The 24,273-nt window shown below is 45.4% G+C and overlaps 1 protein-coding gene across 2 annotated transcripts in view; it reads left to right on the forward strand.

Annotated features, from left to right (window-relative positions):
* Positions 1-24,273, forward strand: part of adgrg6 (adhesion G protein-coupled receptor G6) — a 123,021-nt gene that overhangs the window by 17,616 nt on the left and 81,132 nt on the right. The window contains exons 3-5 of one of the 2 annotated variants that reach the window (XM_080200849.1): positions 8,235-8,322; positions 10,038-10,138; positions 20,907-21,251. In XM_080200849.1, coding sequence (XP_080056975.1) covers positions 8,255-8,322; positions 10,038-10,138; positions 20,907-21,251 — 514 coding nt within the window. In that variant the 5' untranslated portion in view covers positions 8,235-8,254. The remainder of the gene's footprint in view (positions 1-8,234; positions 8,323-10,037; positions 10,139-20,906; positions 21,252-24,273) is intronic. The other variant, XM_080200850.1, reaches the window with a different exon arrangement.

Genomic DNA, 24,273 nt, shown 5'->3' on the forward strand with positions numbered 1-24,273 from the left:
CTTCAGATGACCTTCGCACCGGGTTCCAGTCGCCCGTGACTTTGTTGCACTTTTACAGTGGGAGACGGGCAAGGCCCAGGCCACACTCCCTCCACCTTCACCCTAGCTGAAGCCCTTAAGTGGCCAATTAATGACCCATTAAGGGTCATTTCCCACCTGGCCTCAGGTTTCAGGCTGACTGCGCAACGTGACCCTGCTCAGGGCTCAGGATGCGGGGATGCTGTGGGGTGGAGGAAGGGGGAGAGTGTGGTGAGCAGGGTGAAGTGATGACGACCCCCCCCACCATCCCCCCCCACTCCAGGACGTTCTGGCTCTTGAGGTAGCACTGACAAGGATGCAGCTCCAAAGCTTAAGCATAACAATGAAAGCTAACACTCCTTTACAGTACCAAGGGAGCACTGCATTGTTGGACATGCTGTCTTTCAAATGAGATGTTAAACTAGCCACCTGCATTCTTCATTTTGGAAAGGAGAATTAAAGGACAGAGAAATGGAGAAAAACTGCAGAAAACTGCAATGCAAAGGGACTTGTGCACGAAACACAGAAAACTAGCGCACAGGGACAGCAGGTAATCAGGAAGGCTAACAGGAGTTGGCCCTTATTTCAAAGGGGATTGGAGTGCAAGAGTAGGGAAGTCTTGCTGCCGCTGTACAAGGCACTGGAGAGACCACATCTGGAGACCTGAGAGCAGTTTTGGTCCCCTTATATAAGGAATTTCATTGGAGGCAGTGCAGTGATGTTTTGCGAGGATGATCCCGAGTGTGGAGGGATTTTCCGATGAGGGACGCATTAGAACAGGTTGGGACTCATTGGAATTTGGAAGAATGAGAGGTGGTTTCATTGAAACATATTGGGTTCTTAAAGGGCTTGACAGGGGTAAACACCGAGAGGATTTTTCCTCATGGGAGAGTCTGGGACCAGAGGGCAGTGTCTCAGAATAAAGAATCAGAGGAGGAGGAATCCCTTCTCTCAGAAGGTTGAGTCTTTGGAATTCCTTGCCACAGGGAGTTGTGGGGACAGAGCCCTTGTGTCTCTTTAAGGCTGAGATAGATGGATTTTTGGTCAGTAAGGGAATCAAGGTTTACGGGAAAAGGGCTGGAAAGTGGATGTGAGGAATGTCAGATAAGCCATGATCCTATTGAATGGTGGAGCAGGATCAAGGGGTTGAATGGTCTACTACTATTACTATTCCTTATGGTCTTCTCTTGTCTGTTCAGTAACCACATGTGACCTGGTGTTTACAGTTCATCCAGAACTCACAATGTGTGACTCAGAGACAAAAGTCCACTGAACCACAACTAATAGGAGGGATGTCAGGAAGGGAAATGACATGAGTCTTGGCTTGTATTTTAACTGCCTAAATGAACTGACCTTATCACTCAGTTTCATCAGAATGAATCTGCAGCATTTATTGCTGTTGCGAAGGCACTGGGGGAGTGAGTCAACTTTGTGAATAAGGCTGAGTGACCCACTGGGCCCTTTCAGAGATCAGCCACGTTGCTGGGCGTCTGGAGTTACATATAAATCAGAAAGATAAGGCCGGAGAGCTTTCCTTCTCAAATGGACATCAGTCAACCAGATGGGCTTTCATAAACAACCCAATAACTAGCCCTTATTTCAAATTTATTTAATTCACAGAATTTAAATATCACCACCAACTGTCCTGGTTTTTTTTTGATTTTTTTTCATTCTTGGCGTCGCTGGCAAAGCCAGCATTTGCTACCCATCCCTGTTTGCCCCTTGAGAAGGTGGTGGTGAGCTGCCTTCCTGAACCGCTGCAGTCCCTGTGGTGTAGGTACACCTACCGTGCTGCTAGGGAGTGAGCTCCAGGATTTTGACCCAGTGACAGTGAAAGAACGGTCAATATATTTCTATGATCTGGAGGTGCCAGCATTGGATTGGAGTGGGCCCAGTAAGAAGTCTCACCACACCAGGTTAAAGTCCAACAGGTTTATTTGGAATCATGAGCTTTTGGAGCACTGCTCCTTCACCAGGTGGTGAAGGGGCTGCGTTCTGAACACTTGTGATTCCAAATAAACCTGTTGGCCTTTAACCTGATATATTTCTAAATCAGGATGGTGGAACTTAGAATCATAGAATCCCTACAGTGCTAAAGGAGGCCATTTGGCCTTCAAGTTTGCACCAACTGTCTGATTCTGAGGCCCACCCCAGCCCGATCCCCATAACCTCACATATTTACCTTGCTAATCCTCCTAACCTACACGTCTTGGGGCAATTTAGCATGGCCAATCCACCTAAGAGGCACATCTTTCGGACTGTGGCAGGAAACTGGAGCACCCGGAGGAAACCCACGCAGACACGAAGGAGAATGTGCAAACTCCACACAGACAGACACCCAAGGCCGGAATCAAAGCTGGATCCCTGGCGCTGTGAGGCGGCAGTGCTAACCACTGTGCAATCGTGCCACCTTTTTGGTTCGGATTGTTAAAGCAGAAACTGTTCCAAACACCCTTGTACTTCCCCAATTCCCAAATTCCCCTCCAATTCGATTTTCAAGTTCGCTGACGACATCACCATAGTGGGTCGGATCTCAAAACAATGACGAGACAGAGTATGGGAATGAGATAGAGAATCTGGTGAACTGGTGCGGCAACAATAATCTCGACCTTAGTGTCAACGAAACAAAGGAGATTGTCATCGATTTCAGGAAACATAGAAGAGAACATGCCCCTGTTTACATCAATGGGGATGAAGTAGAAAGGGTTGAGAGCTTCACGTTTTTAGGTGTCCAGATCAACAATAACCCATCCTGGTCCCCCGCAATGCTGAGACTATAGTTAAGAAAGCCCACCAACACTCTACTTTCTCAGAAATTTGGCATATCCACTATGACTCTCACCAACTTTTGCAGGAGCACCATAGAATGCATTCTTTCTGGTTGTATCACAGCTTGGTATGGCTTCTGCTCTGTCCAAGACTGCAAGGATCTACAAAAGGTCATGAATGTAGCCCAGTCCATCACGCAAACCAGCCTCCCATCCATTGACTCTGTCTACACTTCCCGCTGTCTCGTCAAAGCAGCCGGCATAATTAAGAACCCCCCCATCCCCCGGACATTCTCTCTTCCACCTTCTTTCTTTGGGGAAAAAGATCCAAAAATCTGAGGTCACGTACAAACCCACTCAAGAACAGCTTCTTCCCTGCTGCTGTCAGACTTTTGGACGGACTTCCCTTGCATTAAGCATCTGCTACCCTAGCTATGGCTGTAACACTTCATTCTGCACTCTCTTGCTTCCTTCTTTATGAACTGTATGTTTTGTCTGTATAGTGTGCAAGAAACAATACTTTTCACTGTATGTTAATACATGTGACAATAATAAATCAGATCAAATCAAGCTTTGCAGTAGTCATATAGAATGCTGCTCATTCTGTATGCTGTCCCATTGTGAGCTCTAAATGGATCAGAGGCCTGAATAGTGTGGAGCTCAGTGAATGATTTAATATAGACCGTGACTGGAAACCTGTGCCCAACATCCAACCTTGGCTCCAGTCCTTGTCTGGAATTTTGTGGAATAAATGTGGAATAACTGGATCAAAAATTCAGTTAATGATATATCAGAATGAATCTGTAAAAGAAGTGGACACACATTTGCTGTATAATGGGATCAGACATCACGCACAAAGGATAAGCACAGATGGTGACACTCAAAGCTAGCAGCATGGAAAATGTTCTTGATAGAATATAATGTTCAAGTCAGAAGAATGGCAGCTGAAATGTCAGTAATGTCAGATCTTGCAAGATTACAGTAAGGGTTGGTGTGACAATTATCGCAAATATTTACTTGTACCTCCCTCAGTCTGAGCGCAACGCTGGGCACTGCCCAAGGCTTTGCAAATTATAGCCACTGTGTGAAACCAGGCAGCTTAAACAAAGTGGCCTATCGTGGTTCCTTGTTCATTCACCAGCTGGATATGGTCATCAAATGTTCAAAGTCAAAGTCCTGCAACTTTCTTTTGCGATGTAAATGTGTTTCCTAGTGTTTCCTCAATGTTCCTTGTTGCATTTTGATGCATGTAACGGCCTGTATTGGTGAAATGGATGGTGAACGCTGGTGAACTTTCAGGTGGATCTATTGAAAGATGTTGAACTTTCAGATGAAGCTGATGCTGAAATTGTGAAGACCGACAGCCTCCTATATTTATGTTGCATTTGTCGTCGTAAGTTGGTGATGAAGTTGGTGATGATTGTCAGTGAGTTTTCTGTTGAAATTGGTGAATGTTGGTGAATTTTCTCACTAAATTGGCAAATTTTCTGGTGAAATTGGTGAATTTTGGCAAATGTTTTCACTAAATTGGTGAATGTTAGTGAATTTTCTGATAAAATTGGTGAATGTTAGTCAATTTTCTGACAAAATTGGTGAATATTGATGAATTTTCTGATAAAATTGGTGAATTGATGAATTTTCTGATAAAATTGGTGAATGTTGGCGAATTTTCTGACAAAATTGGTGAATGTTGATGAATTTTCTGATAAAATTGGTGCATGTTGGTGAATTTTCTGACAAAATTGGTGAATGTTGATGAATTTTCTGATAAAATTTGTGAATTGGTGAATTTTCTGATAAAATTGGTGAATGTTGGTGAAATTTCTGATAAAATTAGTGAATTGGTGAATTTTCTGATAAAATTGGTGAATTGGTAAATTTTCTGATAAAATTGGTGAATGTTGGTGAAGTTTCTGATAAAATTGGTGAATTGGGGAATTTTCTGACAAAATTGAATGTTGATGAATTTTCTGATAAAATTGGTGAATGTTGGTGAATTTTCTGATAAAATTGGTGAATGCTGGTGATCTTTCTGGTGAAGTTGATGTATTTGCTGGTATTTTTATTGGTGGCTTTTTGTAAAGAATTTGGAGAGCTGGTTGACTTGATGTCTTGTTGGGGTTGGCTGATTATTATTTGCCGCTCTTAAATAGTTGCTGCAGGTCCACACCAATGTTTGGCGTCTTGGGAGTCTGGTAAACCAGTCTGACTCCTGGGATGGCAGGCCTGTCATACGAGGAAAGATTTAAGTCAGTTAGGATCATATTCACTGCCAGTTTAGAAGAGTGAGAGGGGATCCAATAGAAATATATAAAATCCTAACAAGGTTAGATAGGGTAGATTCAGAAAGAATGTTCCCAATGGTGGGGGAGTCCAGAATCATAATTTGAAGATAAGGCATAAACCTTTTAGGACTGAAGTGAGGAGAAATTTCTTCACCAAAAGGGTGGTGAATGTGTGGAATTCACTCCCAGAGAAAGTAGCTGAAGGCAAAACATTGTGTGATTTTAAGAAGGAATTAGCTATCGCCCTTGGGGCTAAAGGGATCGAGGGATATGGGGAGAAAGAGGGATCGGGATATTGAATTTGATGATCCGCCATGATCAAGATGAATGAGGGGGCAGGCTCGAAGGGCTGAATGGCCGACTCCTGCTTCGAGTTTCTATGTTTCTACGAGCTCTCCTTCTTCACATTCTCTCCTCTGGCTGAGGGGCAAACTCTCCATCCCTGTTTGTCGCGATGGCGAAGAGGTAAACAGCCATAACTCCAAGTCAGAACCCCGAGTCTCCCATAGTCTTCTCGGCCCTTAGGGGAGACGTCTTGGAGACATGAGGATTTCCTTCATTGTTTTGAAGGACACCCTCAACATTATCATCTTCATCAGAATGGGACAGTAATTTAGCAGCATTGCTGGGATGCAGAGTTTACGTCGACTGAACTACAAGGAGAACGAGGACTTTGCAACAAAAGATAGATCCAAGAGGGAACGCCTGGTGTTACATGTAGGACAGTGGTTCAAGTTGGTTTCTAAGGGCTATTATTGAATTGTGTTTAATTTGTGTACAGATGGAGTATTTTATATATACGCTGAAGTTATTAATATTTCATGTGGTTTATCTATTCTGTACCAGATTATTGATGGTTCTGGGATATAGTTACACATTTTAGCTTTGTTACTGATGCGTTTTGATAGATTACGGCATGTTAGTTGTGACGTTTGATGGAATATTGCAGTTTAGGTGGTTGCTGTTCTAGTTTTGAGGTTTGATGGGTTTTGGGAGTATTTTAGTGGGTTTCTGATGCACTGTGATATTTTAGTGGACAATTCTGGATTATCGAAACCCTACAGTGCAGAAAGAGGCCATTTGGCCCATTGAGTCTGCACCAACCACAATCCCACCCAGGCCCCATCTCCATATCCCTATATATTTACCCTCTAATCCCTCAAACCTACACATTTCAGGACACTAAGCGGCAATTTTAGCATGGCCAACCAACCTAACCCGCACATCTTTGGACTGTGGGAGGAAACCAGAGCACCCGGAGGAAACCCGCGCAGAGAATGTGCAAACCCCACACAGAGGGTGACCCAAGCCGGGAATCGAACCCAGGTCCCTGGAGCTGTGAAGCAGTAGCGCTAACCACCGTGCTACTGTGCTGCCCCAATTCACTTCAGTTGCCGTCCTGCTGATATTTCATCAGATTGCAGTGTGGGTGGTTGCTATGTGTGCGGCAGGATGAGGAGAGGAAGTGGGAGATTAGTAGTACAGTATAATAATAAGTTTTATGATTGTTGGGTTGTTTTATAGGTTTCTGTGTGTTTTGAAGGACTGCTGGTATGTATTAGAATCCCTACAATGCAGTAGAAGCCATTCAGCCCATCGATTCTCTAATAGACTATCTTACCCAGACTCTTTGCCCTGCTCTATACCTGTTACCCTACACATTTCCCATGGCTAAACCAACTAACCTACGCATTTTGGGACACTAAGGGACAATTTAGCATGGCCAATCCACCTGGCAAGTGTCCATTTGCTGCTGTGCTCAACACCATGAAGTGGAGGAGAGGAGTGAAGCCAGACAGCTCCCTGTACCCAGTGTCTGTATATCATGGGCCCTGTACCCAGTGTCTGTATATCATGGGCCCTGTACCCAGTGTCTGTATATCATGGGCCCTGTGCCCAGTGTCTCTATATCATGGGCCCTGTGCCCAGTGTCTCTATATCATGGGCCCTGTACCCAGTGTCTCTATATCATGGGCCCTGTACCCAGTGTCTCTATATCATGGGGCCTATACCCAGAGTCTCTATATCATGGGGCCTATACCCAGTGTCTGTATAACATGGGCCCTGTACCCAGTGTCTCTACATCATGGGCCCTGTGCCCAGTGTCTCTATATCATGGGCCCTGTGCCCAGTGTCTCTATATCATGGGGCCTATACCCAGTGGCTCTATATCATGGGGCCTGTGCCCAGTGTCTCTACATCATGGGCCCTGTGCCCAGTGTCTCTATATCATGGGGCCTATACCCAGTGGCTCTATATCATGGGGCCTGTGCCCAGTGTCTCTATATCATGGGGCCTGTACCCAGTGTCTCTATATCATGGGGCCTGTATCCAGTGTGTTTATCATGGGGCCTGTATCCAGTGTGTTTATCATGGGGCCTGTATCCAGTGTGTTTATCATGGGGCCTGTATCCAGTGTCTGTACATCATGGGTCCTGTACCCAGTGTCTCTATATCATGGGGCCTGTACCCAGTGTCTCTATATCATGGGCCCTGTACCCAGTGTCTCTATATCATGGGGCCTGTACCCAGTGTCTCTATATCATGGGGCCTGTACCCAGTGTCTCTATATCATGGGGCCTGTACCCAGTGTCTCTATATCATGGGCCCTGTACCCAGTGTCTCTATATCATGGGCCCTGTACCCAGTGTCTCTATATCATGGGGCCTATACCCAGTGTCTCTATATCATGGGGCCTGTACCCAGTGTCTCTATATCATGGGCCCTGTACCCAGTGTCTCTATATCATGGGCCCTGTACCCAGTGTCTCTATATCATGGGCCCTGTACCCAGTGTCTCTATATCATGGGGCCTGTACCCAGTGTCTCTATATCATGGGGCCTGTACCCAGTGTCTCTATATCATGGGCCCTGTGCCCAGTGTCTCTATATCATGGGCCCTGTACCCAGTGTCTCTATATCATGGGCCCTGTGCCCAGTGTCTCTATATCATGGGCCCTGTACCCAGTGTCTCTATATCATGGGGATTTCCCTCCCTAGATCACCCTCCTCACATGTGCTGTGCCTGGAATGAAACCGAATGATGTCATGGGGGAAGATTCCAGCTCCAAATGCAGCAGGCAGCTGCTTCAGAGTCGAACGCACTATTTAACATTTAGCATGACGAAAAGGCACTAATAATAGCCTCAATCTCCTCCTTTCAGAATTTATTCCAATTCAAAGAATGAGTCAGGAATCCCAATGCACTAGATTTCCTCTTTGCACAGAACACATTTCAGCAAGATGTTTAAGGTAACTTTGACTTGTTTTGATGCTGCGGTTATCTGAGGGACAGTTACCTCGCTGATACAAGACAGCTGGGCAATTCTAGGACTGCAGTTGCCAGCCCAGTGTAGAACTAGAGTTTGCAGATGGGGATGGTCCCTAGTATCAATCTTGGCACGTGGTGCGGCAACTAATTCCAGTTGGGTAAAGTGGAGGCGGTACAGAACAAAAAACTGCATTTCTATATCAGTGAAAGAGATGAAAGAGTTGCTAGCATGGCCAACATTCCTTGCCCTTGAGAAGGTGGTGACGGTGACTTTCTTGAAGTGCTGCTGTCCATGTGGTGAAGGTACACCCACCATGATGTTTCTGCAGTAGTTTGGTACAACCTTACGAGGCTGGGCAGAATTGTGGGTCCCCATGTAGGCCGATTTCCTTCTCTGAAGGACACCAGTGAACCAGGTGGGCTTTTATGACAATCTGATAGATACGTTTCCATCAATACCGATTTTTTTAAAAAAACTTAGTTGGCAAGAACTTAAATTCGCCATGATGGGATTTGAACTTATTAATCGAGTTGTAACCACAATGCTACCATTTCCCTAAATGGCATATTCCTATTCCTGCGGTTCATGTGATGGCCTAGTGGTATAATCACTCGATATTAATTCAGAAACTCAGCCAATGTCCTGGGAAACCAGGGTTCGAATCCTGCCACGGCAGATGGTGTATATATAAAAAAAAATCTGGAATTAAGAATCTACTCTTGGCCATGAAACCATTGTTGGAAAAATCCATCTGGTTCACTAATGTCCTTTAGGGAAGGAAATCTGCCGTCCTTACCCGGTCTGGCCTACACGTGACTCCAGATCCATAGCAACGTGATTGACCTTCAACTGCCCTCTGAAATGGTCTAGCGAGACACTCAGTTCAAGGGCAACTCGGGATGGGCTTAAATGCTGACCAGCCAGCGACACCCACGTCCTACGAATGAATTAAAAAGAAAGATTTCTGAGTGAATTCAATAAATCTTTGCACTATTTTTGAGGAAACAACATGACCTAAGTTTAGGGCAAGTTTTTTTACACAGAGGGTGGTGAATGTCTGGAACGCGAGGTAGTGGGAGCAGTGGCATTTAAGGGGCATCTAAATGAAGACATGAATAGGATTGAATGGAAGGATATGGACTCCGTAAGTGCGCATGGTTTTAATTTAGGCAGGCATTATAATGGACGCAAGCTTGGAGGGCCGGAGGGCCTGTGCCGTACTGTTCCTTGTTCTTTAATTCTGTGCTGGTTAATTAATGTATTTCAGGAAAGGAACTTCACAATCCTTAGCCGATCTGGCCTCTGTGTGGCTGAAGCCGATGCAATGTGTACGAGTCAATCGTGTTCGCCTCACGGCAACTTGGGATGGGGAAAAGTTATGGGCTCACCAGTGCTGAGAATGAAAAGGGAACCGGAGTTGAACTTTCCTAGGAATTGTCCCCAGTCCGTTCCCCGAAGTGTGATGGCAGTCCCGTCTTCGGAGAAGGTCACGGAGATCGAGAGCACTCTGAGGAGATTCCTGGCTTGTTGGGATAAGCTGTGTAATGATGTCTAACATAAGCAGTGGGAAATATTTCGCAATTCTGGAGCAAAGACCGAGTGTAAAAGCCAGGTTCCCGTTGAGTGGGAGCCAATCACCTCTCTGAAGACTCTCTCTCATTTCTCCTCACCCTGGGCTCTGTTTCTTTCCTACAGGATGTCCCACAAAGCCAGTGTGTGGTGCTTCCACCGAGGTTGGAGCTTCTGGAAATTTCTCTGCCATTTGGCTGTTTTTACAACCTGCCTCAATCCCACAGGTAAGAACATCTTCCCAGGAATGGAATGGAAACATCATTTCAGTTTTGATTGTTTCCCAGTGGATGTGTGATATTTTTGGATTATTTACCAGATTATACTTGTGTGTTTCATTTTGAATTAAATATTGCCTTTTGTTTATTTTGGATGTTCAAATCTAATAAATTGCTGCAGGTGATATTAGTGAATTAATTCTTAAAGTGGTTCCAAGATATTCCACTGCGACTGTTACATTGAGCTGTTTATTCTGGGTAGCACAGTGGTTAGCACTGCTGCCTCACATCTCCAGGGACCTGAGTTCAATTCTGACCTTGGGTGACTGTCTGTGCGGAGTTTGCACATTCTCTCCATGACTGTGTGAGTTTGCTCCGGTTTCCCCCCCACCCCCACTGTCCAAAGATGAGTGGGTTTAGGCCAATTGGCCATGCTAAATTGCCCCTTAGTGTCCCAGGACGCGTAGGTTAGAGGGCTTAGCAGGGTAGATAGGTGGGGCTATGAGGATAGAGCCTGGTTGGGTTTGCTGTCAGTGCATACTCGATGGGCTGAATGGCCTCCTTCTGCACTGTAGCGATTCTCTGTGAGCCGATTTATTGCAGTGTTGAATCTAGGGAATCGTGATAAGTCTACAAGTTAAGCAAGGTTAGAGGCTGGTGGAGGGTCCGTGATTGGTACATACTTTATCCTTACTTTTATCAGTATCTGCTTATATATTTCCCCATTTGCAAGCAGATATCGAAAACATAAGAACATAAGAACATAAGAAAATAGGAGCAGGAGTAGGCCATCTAGCCCTTCAAGCCTGCCCCGCCATTCAATAAGATCATGGCTGACCTGTCGTGGCTCAGTTCCACTTTCCCGCCCTCTCCCCATAACCCTTAATCCCCTCTCTTATCAAGAACCCATCAACCCGCTTCTTAAAAATATTTAGCGAGGCAGCCTCCACCACTTCAACGGGCAGAGAATTCCAGAGATTCACCACTCTTTGAGTGAAGAAGTTCCTCCTCAACTCCGTTCTAAACCGCCTCCCCTTTATCTTGAGGCTGTGCCCCCTAGTCCTACTGTCTTTTTTGAGCGGGAAGAGTCTCTCCACCTCTATCCTATCCATCCCATTCATCATCTTATACGTCTCAATGAGATCTCCCCTCATTCTTCTAAACTCTAACGAGTACAAGCCTAGTTTATTCAGCATCTCCTCATAGCTCAATCCCCTCAACTCTGGTATCAGCCTAGTAAACCTCCTCTGCACTCCCTCCAGGGCCAAAATATCCTTGCGCAGGTGCGGCGCCCAAAACTGCACACAGTACTCCAGCTGCGGCCTCACCAATGCCCTATACAGCTGCAACAAGACCTCCCTACTTTTATATTCAATCCCCCTCGCTATGAAGGCCAGCATCCCATTCGCCTTCCTGACCACCTGCTGCACCTGCAAGCTGGGTTTTTGCGACTCGTGCACAAGGACCCCGAGGTCCCTCTGCACCGTCGCCTGCTGCAGTTTTTCGCCACGTAAGTAATAGTCATTCCGACCATTCTTCCTACCAAAGTGGACCACCTCACACTTGCCAACATTAAATTCCATTTGCCATTTCCTGGCCCATTCGCCCAGCCTATCTAGATCCTTCTGCAGACTCTCCACACCCTCCGCACAATTTGCCTTTCCCCCAATCTTGGTGTCATCAGCAAATTTCAACACCCTGCACTCGGTTCCCTCCTCCAGATCATCTATATAAATGGTAGATAGCTGAGGCCCCAGCACCGACCCCTGGGGCACCCCACTAGTCACCAACCGCCAATCCGAATAGCACCCATTGACCCCCACTCTCTGCCTCCTATTTGACAACCAATCCTCTATCCACGCTAACACCCTACCCCCAACTCCATGTCCCCTGACCTTCTGCAATAACCTCTTGTGAGGTACCTTGTCAAACGCCTTCTGAAAATCCAGAAACAAGGCGTCATGGGTGTAGAGAAAACGTTTGCAATAACGGGGGTGACCGGGACTTGTGTCCGTGAATACAAGATAGTCACCAAGATTGGTGCAAACAGGGAATTCGCAAGACACTCCTTTGTCCTGAGGGTGGTGAGGGTATAGAATTCACTGCTGCCGGGAGTGCTTGAGATGAATAGTGTAGATGCATTTGAGGGGAAGCTGAGGGGAAAAGAAATGAAAGAAATGAAAGGGGGAGGGAGGAGGTGGGTGGTGGGGGTAGAGGCTCAGAGATTAAAAACACTGTCAATAGTCCTGTTGATGATGAATCCCATCAATACGAACTTGCCAGGCTGTAGTTATACCCTCCCGACAGTGGTGGTGCTGCAACCCCTTCGCTGGTGATTGGATGCAACTGCAACTTATCAATTCATGGGAACAGGGACACAGGGGTGGGAAGAGTTTGCAGAATGTGAGTGCGGGCACTCTCGAAAAGATTAACAAACTTATCGCCAATTAGCAAGTTGACAACGCGATGTGGGAAGGATGGGCGTAGAGCTGGTGGGAGCCCAACTGCATAGACTGAGGCGTGCCTGCTACAGGGCCACCGCTGTTGAGAGGGTGTAAGTACAGTGTGGTTGACATAGGCAACTTCCATTGCACATGTGGACACAGGATGTTTCCATTTAGGAAATTTGGCATAAAAGGAAGGCTGTGCAGACATCTGTTTTTTTGATAATTTTTACATGGGTTAAGATCAATTTTAAAATAAGGAACAAGGCAGAATTGAAACACTGAGTAACAGGCACCGATATCGACTGCAGCAAGTTTTAGATTAATTGATTGAAATGTTTGCTGTATTTTTTTTGTTGTTTACAGTATGCTATAATTTCCTCTTCATCTAATTTATGGTTTGTTCCATTCCTCTTGTCCTTTTTCTGTGCTACCAATTTATTCCATTCCTTTACTCTTGCCAAGCTTGCTTTCACTAATGGAACTAAACGCAGCAGAAGGAACTAACATATGTGCATGATTTAAACCACTTGAGTACTCTGAAAAGCAAGCCTGGTTGTACTTCAAGAGATTGCATACATTCTGAATCACTACCCTATACTAATGAGAATGTCATGATGAGTGTGCTTTGCCCCATATTCCTCTCACATCTCTCCTGGTGAAAAGCTGCAGGGCAGGGGGCACTGTCTCATGTGACATCAGCTCACACAGAGCAGGAAGGTGTCATGGTAACTTTCACTCTAGGCTGGGGTGTGCGTTCTCCCACAAAGCCATGGGTGACGGCGGGAGAATTGGTCAGAGTTTGGGAAGTGTACTGAGCCAAGAGCTGTAACTAACTCTCACCGAGAAATAGTCTGCCAGGGTTTACTGTTTTTGCCTCACGTGTTGGAAACCAGCTTCAGGACCACGCCTCAGGTGGAGTCAGCTCTCAACACAAGCCCATGGACCGGGATTTTCCAGGTCTGCCGTGGGGGGGACGTACTGTGGGGATTGAGATGGGCCAATCAAAGGTTCATTGACTCAGGATGGCGCAGTGGTTAGCACTGCTGCCTCACAGCGCCAGGGACTCGGGTTCAATCCCAGTCTCGGGTGGCTGTGCGGAGTCTGCATGTTCTCCCCGTGTCCTCCGGATTTCCCCTGGGTGCTCTGATTTTCCCCCACAGTCTGAAAGACATGCTGGTTAGGTGCTAAATTGACCCTTAGTATCAGGATAAATACGTAGTAATGGGGATAGGACCTGGAGGGGATTGCTGGCGTTGCAGACTTGATGGGCCGAATGATCTCCTTCTGCATTGTCAAGATTTGATGATTCTTTTGGAAGGACTGGAAGATCCTAGTGGTGGGCGGGGACAGAAATTCCCACCTCATATTGTCAGTAGAGGATGGGAGAGAGTGGGAAGAATTTCAGTAACAAGGACTACCAGTTGAGGGCAGCTATACCGTGCCCTGACCTGAAAGGCAGTGTAAACAAAATATTATTAATAAAATTGTAATTGTTGCTTCAGAATTCGAACATGTGACATGTTGACAAATAGCACTAGCGCTGGTGGTGTACAGCAGTGCTGACCATGCAGACACAGGGAGAACGTGCTAACTCCACGCTGACAGTGACTCAAGCCAGGATCGAACCCAGGTCTCTGGCGCTATGAAGCAGCAGTGCCAACAACTGTGCTACTGTCCTGTGCCACATAATGAATCATCCCAAGAGTTCAATCAAACCCTAAATTGATGCCAAGCCATAAAGAGGATAAAGAACAAAGAACAAAGAACAAAGAACAACACAGCACGGGAAACAGGCCCTTCGGCCCAACGAGCCCGCGCCGCCGTCCCATTGTCTCAGTGACCTATTCATGATTTTAGTCTACGCCTAATGCGCGAGGATCAGGGAGGTCCAATATAGGGACAATTTGTTACCCAATCAATCAGCCTAAAAGCGCATCTTTATGGGGCAGTGACTACAATCTTAAGCAGGGTCTTGAAGGGCAAATGGGATGTAGAGAGGCAGAGAGGTTTAGGAGGGAATTTCAGATTCCAGAGCCCAGGCTGGTGAAGGCATGGCAACTATTGTTGGAGCAAATGCAATCAGAGATACTCAAAAGACCAGAATTGGAGGACGACAGAGAGCTGGAACTCTGGAGGAGATTTCAGATGTAAGGACAGGTGATTGAAAATAAGGGTGAAAACTTTCAACTCGAGACATTGTTTAATTGAGGGCCAATATAGACCATTGTTTGGAGGTGGGCCAGTGGAATCGGATGAGAGTTAAGACATGGGCAGAGACTAGAGAGATGTGAGGTTGGTCCAGCGATGTGTTGGGATAGTCAAGTCTAGTGGTGGCAAAGGTACAGATGAGTGTGGTCAAAACTTAGCTTGTTTGTATCATTGGACTATTATAGTGAAGGCATTAACCCACTACACTGAATTGGTTGAAGTAGTGAACAGAAGGATGTCTCTTTAATGAATTAAGGGCCATATTGTAAGCTAATTGTCTAGGCCTTGCACACAGGGGTGGCACGATGGTATAGTGGTTAGCACTGCTTCCTCACAGTGCCAGAGCCCTGGGTTTGATTCCCGGCTTGGGTCACTGTCTGTGCGGAATCTGCACATTCTCCCCGTGTCTGCATGGGTTTCCTCCTGGTGCTCCGGTTTCCTCCCACAGTCTGAAAGACATGCTGGTTGGGTGCATTGGCCATGCTAAATTCTCCCTCAGCGTACCCAAACAAATATCGGAGTGTGGCAACTAGGGGATTTTCACAGTAACTTCATTGCAGTGTTAATGTAAGTTTGCTTGTGACGCTAATAAATAAATAAACAACCAGTACATTGGAGAATTGAACCTTTTAAAATTTACCCTTTATTCATTTTCTCACGATGGCAGTGAACATTTTTAGGTTTCAGGGAGATTCCTGATTGTCTAGCGTTTTGAGGTGGAACAGGCTCACGAGAGTGGCACTCAGATTGGGGTCAAGATTCAGCTGTGATGAAGCCATAGTCAAATAGCACCTGGTTCACACATGAAGAATGACCCCAATGATTGAGATTTTAATTGAAAGATGGAGTCTGATGATCAAACCCCTCCCCAGTTAAAGAGCTAAATATAACTGTCATAAAGCTGGAAAAATATTGGGTTAGGAATTGGATTGAGGGCTGTAGGGATGGATGCAGGGCTGAAATGATCAAACACTTCCCAGTGTTCTTCCTGTGTTCCAAGGACCAATAGTATGCAATGTTAGCATTCATGTCGAGAGGGGTAGCATACAAGAGCAGGGATGTACTTCTGAGGCTGTATAAGACTCTGGTCAGACCCCGTTTGGAGCTGTTTTGGGCCCCATATCTAATGAAGGATGTGCTGGCCTTGGAAAGGGTCCAGAAGAGGTTCACAAGAATGATCCCTGGAATGAAGAGCTTGTCATATGAGGAGTGGTTGAGAACTCTGGGTCTGTACTCTTTGGAGTTTAGAAGGGTGAGGGGGGATCTTATTGAAGCTTACAGGATACTGCGAGGCTCATGGAGAAGATGTTTCCACTATTTGGAAAAACTAGAACCAGAGCTAAAGGGGGCGACTCTTTAAAACAGAGATGAGGAGGAATTCCTTCAGCCAGAGAGTGGTGAATCTGTGGAACTGTTTGCCGCAGAATGCTATGAAGGCCAGGCCACTGAGTGTCTTTAAGACAGAGATAGATAGGTTCTTGATGAATAAGGGGGTCAGGGGTTATGGGGAAAAAGCAGGAGTATGGGGATGAGAAAAAAATTAGCCATGATTGAATGGCGGAGCAGACTCGATGGGCTGAGTGGCCTGATTCTGCTTCTATGGTCATACAGTAAAGAAGGATACCCTTGAAAGGGGATAAGGCAGGGCTAGATAATGTTAGTGAAGGGAAGCATTTGGAAGTTTTACTTGGTTACATGAGCTGAATAGTTTAGCATACTTGCCAACCATGAGATGGAATGATCTGGATCTAGTTCACGGGTTAGTGTTCTGTGGTCATGAAAGGAAGAACTTTGAAAGGTCAACTTTACCTGTTCCACACCATTTTCACAATGTTCGGAATTGTTGAATATTGCCGCCGTCGTATAGAAACGGGGAATTGCAGTGATGTTGGCTGTTCCTCATTGACAGGGGGAAGCTTTAAGATAGCTCTGATGGCTTGAGTAGCTGACACATGTGATACAATGTGGTTAAGGGGCTAAAATTGTAAAGAATGTCTGAAATTCTGATTATTATATAATCCTGAATGGATGGCTGGAAATTTGGCGCTAATTCCACGGATATTATTGGCACCACTCAGAATGTTGGATAATAGTAATACCATGGAAATTTAACCATGTTAGGTGATTTGATCGTTTGTACTTTTGATTTGATTTGATTTGATTTATTATTGTCACATGCATTAGTATACAGGGAAAAATATTGTTTCTTGTGTGCTACACAAAGCATACTGTTCATAGAGAGGGAAAGGAGAGAGTGCAGAATGTGTTGTTACAGTCACAGCTAGGGTGTAGAGAAAGATCACCTTAATGCAGGATAGGCCCATTCAAGAGTCTGATGGCAGCAGGGAAGAAGCTGTTCTTGTGTCGGTTGGTACGTGACCTCAGACTTTTGTATCTTTTTCCTGACGGAAGAAGGTGGAAGAGAGAATGTCCGGGGTGCGTTGGGGTCCTTGATTATGCTGGCTGCTGTTCCGAGGCAGCGGGAAGTGTAGACGGAGTCAACGGATGGGAGGCTGGTTTGAGTGATGGACAGGACTTCATTCATGACTCTTTGTAGTTCCTCGCGGTCTTGGGCAGAGCAGGATCCATACTAAACTGTGATACAACCAGAAAGAACACTTTCTACGGTGTATCTGTAAAGGTTGGTCAGAGTCGCAGCGGACATGCCAAATTATGTAAGGTGATGTGTACTGGTAATGTTGGATGTGAATGCTGTTTGATGATGGTGAATATTGCTGATAACATTGAATATTGTTTAGTTATGTGTTGGGAATAGTGTTTATTGATGTACATGACAATGCTGTGTACTGTTGTGATCAGTGGCAGTTTTCCATATTGTTGACAATGATGCTCATTGTGACTTGTTACTGAGAATTCTGCCTTGTGCTCTGTAGTGTTGACTGTGCTCTGTGTAATAAATAGTGATACAGATTCTGCTAGCTGGTAGCGTTACATATAATTGTCAGCATTGTCTATCATTCATACTATTGAGTATATTTCACAGGTTACAGAATGCGGAAATTATCATTTATAACATGGTGTCATGGATTACTATTATCTGGTGTTAATTGTGGTATATATTGATGATGGCATTGATATAATTCATATTGTTATGCTTAATTCATTCTCGGGTTGTGGGCATTGCTGGCATGGGCCATACCCTGAGATGCTCTGGGGAGATAGCAATTTGCCTTCTTTTTGATGCATTGCAGTCCTTCAGGCAATAGTGCTCCCATCAGGGTCTGAGGCAACAAATTCCTGTACCCAACAAAGGCGACTTATGTTCAGGATCGCATGACACTAGAAATCGATGGTGTTCCCATGTCCGAGTTGGAAGTAGAGATGGAGGGGGTTGGGTGGAAGGTCTGCAGTGTTAGGCATTATGACTAATATTGGGTGCAGTTGATCCTATTCTGCATCATTGCTATTATTGATAGCGCACAGTGCTCTGTATTGTACAATCACATGCATTGCTGATTGTGGCCAGAATGTTGGAATATTGTTGTTATTGCGCATCTACACTTGAATGTGGAAACAACACAGAAACATAGAAAAACTACAGCGCAATACAGGCCCTTCGGCCCACAAAGTTGTGCCGAACATGTCCCTACCTTAGAGATTAGCTTGCATTCAGATAGCACCTTTCATGCAACTAAAGTATCCTGAGACACTTCAAGGGGAGTATCATCAGATAGCATTCAGCGCTGAGTCAAAGAAAGCGATATTAGGACAGGTGGTCAAAAGCTTGGATAGGATGGTGGGTTTTTTTTTAAGGATTATCAATCGAGACATTTATTACAAAACCGGGGAAGTCACGTTGGAGTTGTATAGAACTTTGGTGAGGCTGGACTCCTGCGTGCAATTCTGGTCGCCAAATTATGGGAAGGATGTGATTGCCCTGGAGGGGTTGCAGAGGAGATTCCCCAGGATGTTGCCTGGGGTGGAACATTTCAGTTATGAAGAGAAGTTGGGTAGGCTTGGGTTGTTTTCATTGGAGCAGAGAAGACTGAGATGTGACCTGATCGATTCATATAAGATTATGAGGCTCATGGACAGAGTGGATAAGGAGCAGCTCTTCCTCTAGTTGAAGAGTCAGTCACGAGGGGACATAGGTTCAAGGTGAGGGGCAGGAGGTTTAGGGGAAGGTGTGAGGAAAATCTTTTTTTTACCCAGAGAGTGGTGACGGTGTGGAATGCGCTGCCTGGGAGGGTGATGGAGGAGGGTTGCCTCACATCCTTTAAAAAATATCTGGATGAGCATTTGGCACATCACAACATACAGGGCTGTGGGCCAAGTGCTGGGAGACGCGATTAGGTTGGAGGTCAGGTGTTTGTTGTGTGCCAGTGCAGACTTGATGGGCCAAAGGACCTATTCTGTACCGTATGATGTAAGGAAGTAAGTGTCTAAGAGAGGCAAAGAGAAGAGTAAAGAATGGGGAATAGAAGTGATGGGGCTCAGGTTTATAAGAAGATATTGTAATGCTTGGTGTATTGCCAAGCTATGATCATCACTGACTGTTGCAAGCATCTAAAGCTATTCACCAAATCCCACAAAATATTCCACATGCCTCTGCATCTCCTGAATGATGTGTGCAGCCCTGACTCTCTCCGCATTGCTCCTCCTTTTGCCTTGCTGGTGCTAAAACTGCAACTCCTTCTGATCTCAATGTCTTCACAGCATTGACATGTTGTTTCCACTACAGTACTGGACCCATTACCCTCACTTAGACAATGCACTTGTTCCTGGTTCTTCGATAGTTTAAACCCCAATGGATACCACTGGGTTGAGGGGTACTTGAAATGCCCAGAGCTGGAAGCTGTTAGAGTCAGTTGGCAGATTAAGCTAGCTAAATTCAAATAGTCTTTCCACTCAACTGGTGACACTTGCTGGAAGGTACTCCGATTAGGATTTGGGATGAGGAGTGCTCCACCTCAGAACAGCATCACCTGAGGTCAGCTTGGAGTGCTTGGCCACAGCCTCCAGACCAATCTGGCCCCCTACCTCCAGGCCAGTGAGTTCCTACAAGCAAGAGCCCCACTATCGTGCTGCAGAACCATTGGATTCAAGTATTCCAACACTTAAAAATGTCTTCTCAGAATTGGTGGAGTGCAGAGGATTGGGGGAGATTACAGAGATGGGGAGGGGTGAGGACCTGGAGGGTTTTGAAGATGGAAGTATCACAGTAACAGGAGCCAGCACAGGTCAGTGAGTGCAGGGGTGATGAGTGAATGGGAGCTTGTGATGGGTCAAAGCACAAGGATAATTCAAAATAATGAGAAGGCAGGCCAGTGGGGAGTTGCCTGTACTCTTTACACATAACAGAGTCAGACAGTACTATAATTGTAAAGGATTGGTTCACAGACCATGTTAATAAAAATGAAATGTCCTTCCCTTGTAAGGGCAAGATTGGGTTTAGCTTCGTTAAGAGTTGGTGCAGTGGACAGTGAGGAATTATTTCCTCTGATGGAACAGGGGAGCCATAACCTTAAAATAGAGCAGGACCATTCAGGATATACTTCTTCACACAAAGGCAAAGAACATCCGGTTCTTGTTCCCCCCAAAAAAGTCATGAGGTCAGTTGAAAATTATAAAGTTGGGATGGATAGATTTTTGCCAGTTAAGGACATCAACAGCCAGGCACCCAAGGTAGATGGAGCATAGATGCAGATTGGCCATGATGTAACTGAATGGTGGAACAGACCCAAGGGACTGAATGGCCTCGTCCTGTTCCCATGTTGGTATGATACTGCCTGTAGTAAGTGACCTGCTGTCAGTTGCTGTCCAGTCTATGGTGTGAAGCTTATCAGATTGGCTTGAGTGCTGGATGACCGCCCAGCGTCAGTCAACACTGGCAGGAAAGGGATGGCGAAAGGTTTTGGGTTTGGGAATGTTTGAGATGGAACTGTCTAGTGAGCCCAGAGGGTCCAGACTGTAGTTGGCGACATCTCCAGTGTTGTGTTCTTATGAATTGGTACCAAGCGACTGACTGCATGCCTGGCAGCGAACCTTGGCAGCCTTCCCTCTCCTGATCTTGCTGGGACTCTGCCCAATACATGTCGATGTGAGGTCAAGTTGACAATTATAATTGTGTTCCATTTTCTTTTCCTTCTGTTGGGATTCAGCAGTGTTGGGCTGCTCAGAATGTACAGAAACTCTGACCGCTCCCTCAGGACAGTTCACGTCCCCATGCTACCCCAACGAGTACATTTCTAATTTAAATTGTCACTGGACCATCCGAGCCCCTCCTGGATTTATCATACAGTTGACTTTTCATGAGTTCGAGTTAGAGGAAGCCCAAAGATGTCTGTACGATCTTGTGGCAATAAACACTGGGGCCGAGCTGGTAGAGTTTTGCGGTGTCACAGCTAAGGGCCTCACGTTGAACTCGACGGGGAATGAAATGAATGTCACATTCAAGACTGACTTTAGCATCCAAAAGAAGGGCTTCAAAGCTTCCTACATACAAGGTATGTGATAAAGGATATAGCTTAAAACTTATGGCTTTTCAACATGATTCTACCAAGACTAATGTCGTATTTTGCAGAAAGAAGCAGTTGCATTTGTATAGAGTCTCTCATGACCTTAGCACGTCCCATATCCTTTCCAGACAATGCAGCATTTCTGATGTGTGGTTGCTGTTGTAATGTCAGAAACTCAGCAGCTAATTTTAGCACAGCAAGCTCCTGCAAATTTCACTGTGATAATGGCAGATAACCTGCTTCATTGCATTCTGTAACTGACTCCCAGGTATCCATTATTCTGTATCTTAATTCCCAAGTCCCTCGATTAGATTCCAGTCTGTAACTCACTCCCGGGTATCCATTATTCTATATATAAACCACTCTGAACCCTTCGATTAGATTCCAGTCTGTAATTCACTACCAGGTTTCCATTATTCTATATATAAACCACCCGAACCCCTCGACTAAATTCCAGCCTGTAACTCACTCCTGGGTATCTGTTATTCTATATATAAACCACCCCAAACCTCTTGATTAGATTCCAGTCTGTAACACTCCCAGGTATCTGTTATTCTATATATAAACCACCCCGAACCCCTCGATTAGATTCCAGTCTGTAACTCACTCCCAGGTATCTGTTATTCTATATATAAACCACCCCGAACCCCTCGATTAGATTCCAGTCTGTAACTCACTCCCAGGTATCTGTTATTCTATATATAAACCACCCCGCACCCCTCGATTAGATTCCAGTCTGTAACACTCCCAGGTATCCATTATTCCAAATTTAAACCATCTCAAGCCCCTTGATTAGATTCCAGTCTGTAACTCATTCCCGGGTATCTGTTATTCTATAGAAAAACCATCCCGGACCCCTCGGTTAGATTTCACTTTGTAACTCACTTCCGGGTATCCATTATTCCATATATAAACCATCTGAACCCCTCGATTAGATTCCAGTCTGTAACTCACTCCCGGGTATCTGTTATTCTATATATAAACCACCCTGAACCCCTCGATTAGATTCCAGTCTGTAACTCACTCCCGGGTATCTGTTATTCTATATATAAACCACCCCGAACCCCTCGATTAGATTCCAGTCTGTAACTCACTCCCAGGTATCCATTATTCCACATTTAAACCATCTCAAGCCCCTCGATTAGATTCCAGTCTGTAACTCACTCCCGGGTATCTGTTATTCTATATATAAACCACCCCGAACCCCTCGATTAGATTCCAGTCTGTAACTCAGTCCCGGGTATCCATTATTCTATATATAAACCACCCCGAACCCCTCGATTAGATTCCAGTCTGTAACTCAGTCCCGGGTATCCATTATTCTATATATAAACCATCTGAACCCCTCGATTAGATTCCAGTGTGTAACTCATTCCCGGGTATCTGTTATTCTATAGAAAAACCATCCCGAACCCCTCGATTAGATTCCAGTGTGTAACTCACTCCCGGGTATCTGTTATTCTGTATATAAACCATCTGAACCCCTCGATTAGATTCCAGTCTGTGACTCACTCCCGGGTATCTGTTATTCTGTATATAAACCACCCCGAACCCCTCGATTAGATTCCAGTGTGTAACTCACTCCCGGGTATCTGTTATTCTGTATATAAACCACCCCGAACCCCTCGATTAGATTCCAGTCTGTAACTCACTCCCGGGTATCTGTTATTCTATATATAAACCACCCCGAACCCCTCGATTAGATTCCAGTCTGTAACTCACTCCCAGGTACCCATTATTCTGTGTATAAACTATCTAAATTCTTCAATTAGATTGACCTGTAACTCACTGCTGGGTTTCTGTTATCCTATATATAAACCATCAGAGCCTCTCGATCAGATTCCAGTCTGTAACTGACTTGCAGATATTGATTATTGTGTACATAAACTCTCCAGTTAGATTCCAACCTGTAATCCCCTCCTAGTTATCCATCAGTGATGATTTTCACACGATTTCTTAATCAAGCATGTCTTACAATGGTCTGTATTTTGTTGCCAGCTATGTTATTTGAAAAGCACTCTGCACGCAGGCCTGTGATATTCGGTACACTGAATTAAAACAGTGGCAAATCTGGCCCCTCAATGTGCTGGCCACAAAGCAGAGCTGGATGGAGCACTGTGGCTTCTGGACTTGAACAATAATGAACGGAGAGTAATTGCTTCCAGCAAAACCCTGACACAGAGCTGAGAATCTGAAACTGACCAAGTTATTCATTGCCATTACACAGTGGATTAGGGGTTGATTGAGTGGTGCAGTGCTCATCTGACTGGTAACTCAGAGATCTGGACTAATAACCCAGAGAAACCCACTATAGAAGTTTGAGAATTTTAATTCAGCTGATAAGAAAATTGATAGAAGTGACCGTGAGGTTTCTGGTTTGCCGTAACAACACAATTCGTTCGGTTATAGTCGAGAGGACAGAACTTAACTGAGCCCGTCTGAACTGGCATGGTGGTGGGGACACTGGGAAAAGCGAGAAGGAGTCATTGGTGTCAGGAAAACTGTGACCACCTAAGGAAGGATCCTTTGTGGGAATCCCATTCAGCACGTCAATTAGGCTTATTAATGAGCTTCCGTCACCCTGAGCCCCCTGGAATTTAGTGACAGCTCAGGGATTGAGTTACATCTTTCCAGTGCTTTCCAAAGGCCACCCAACAAACCTCTGCAACAACTTCTCAAGGCTCCTTTGACAGCACCTTCCAAACCCTCTGACCCTCCAGTGCCTAGTGGGACAAGGACTGCATGGGAATACTATCACTGCGCTTTCGCTTCCAAGCCACACATCACCCTGCCTTGGAAATATACAAAGACCAAGAACAGAGCAAGTTACAGCACAGGAACAGGCTCTTCGGCCCTCCAAGCCTGCACTGACTATGCTGCCCATCTGAACCAAAACCCCCTGTCCTTCTGGGGACAATATCCTTCTCTTCATCCATCGTTCACTTGTGGGGTGTCTGCAACTCAGGGAAAATCAACGTTTACTGTCCATAAAAGCAAATTACTGCGGATG

Source organism: Carcharhinus amblyrhynchos, chromosome 12, assembly GCF_965287045.1.
Source record: "Carcharhinus amblyrhynchos chromosome 12, sCarAmb.v2.hapA, whole genome shotgun sequence".
NCBI classification, from domain to species: domain Eukaryota; kingdom Metazoa; phylum Chordata; class Chondrichthyes; order Carcharhiniformes; family Carcharhinidae; genus Carcharhinus; species Carcharhinus amblyrhynchos.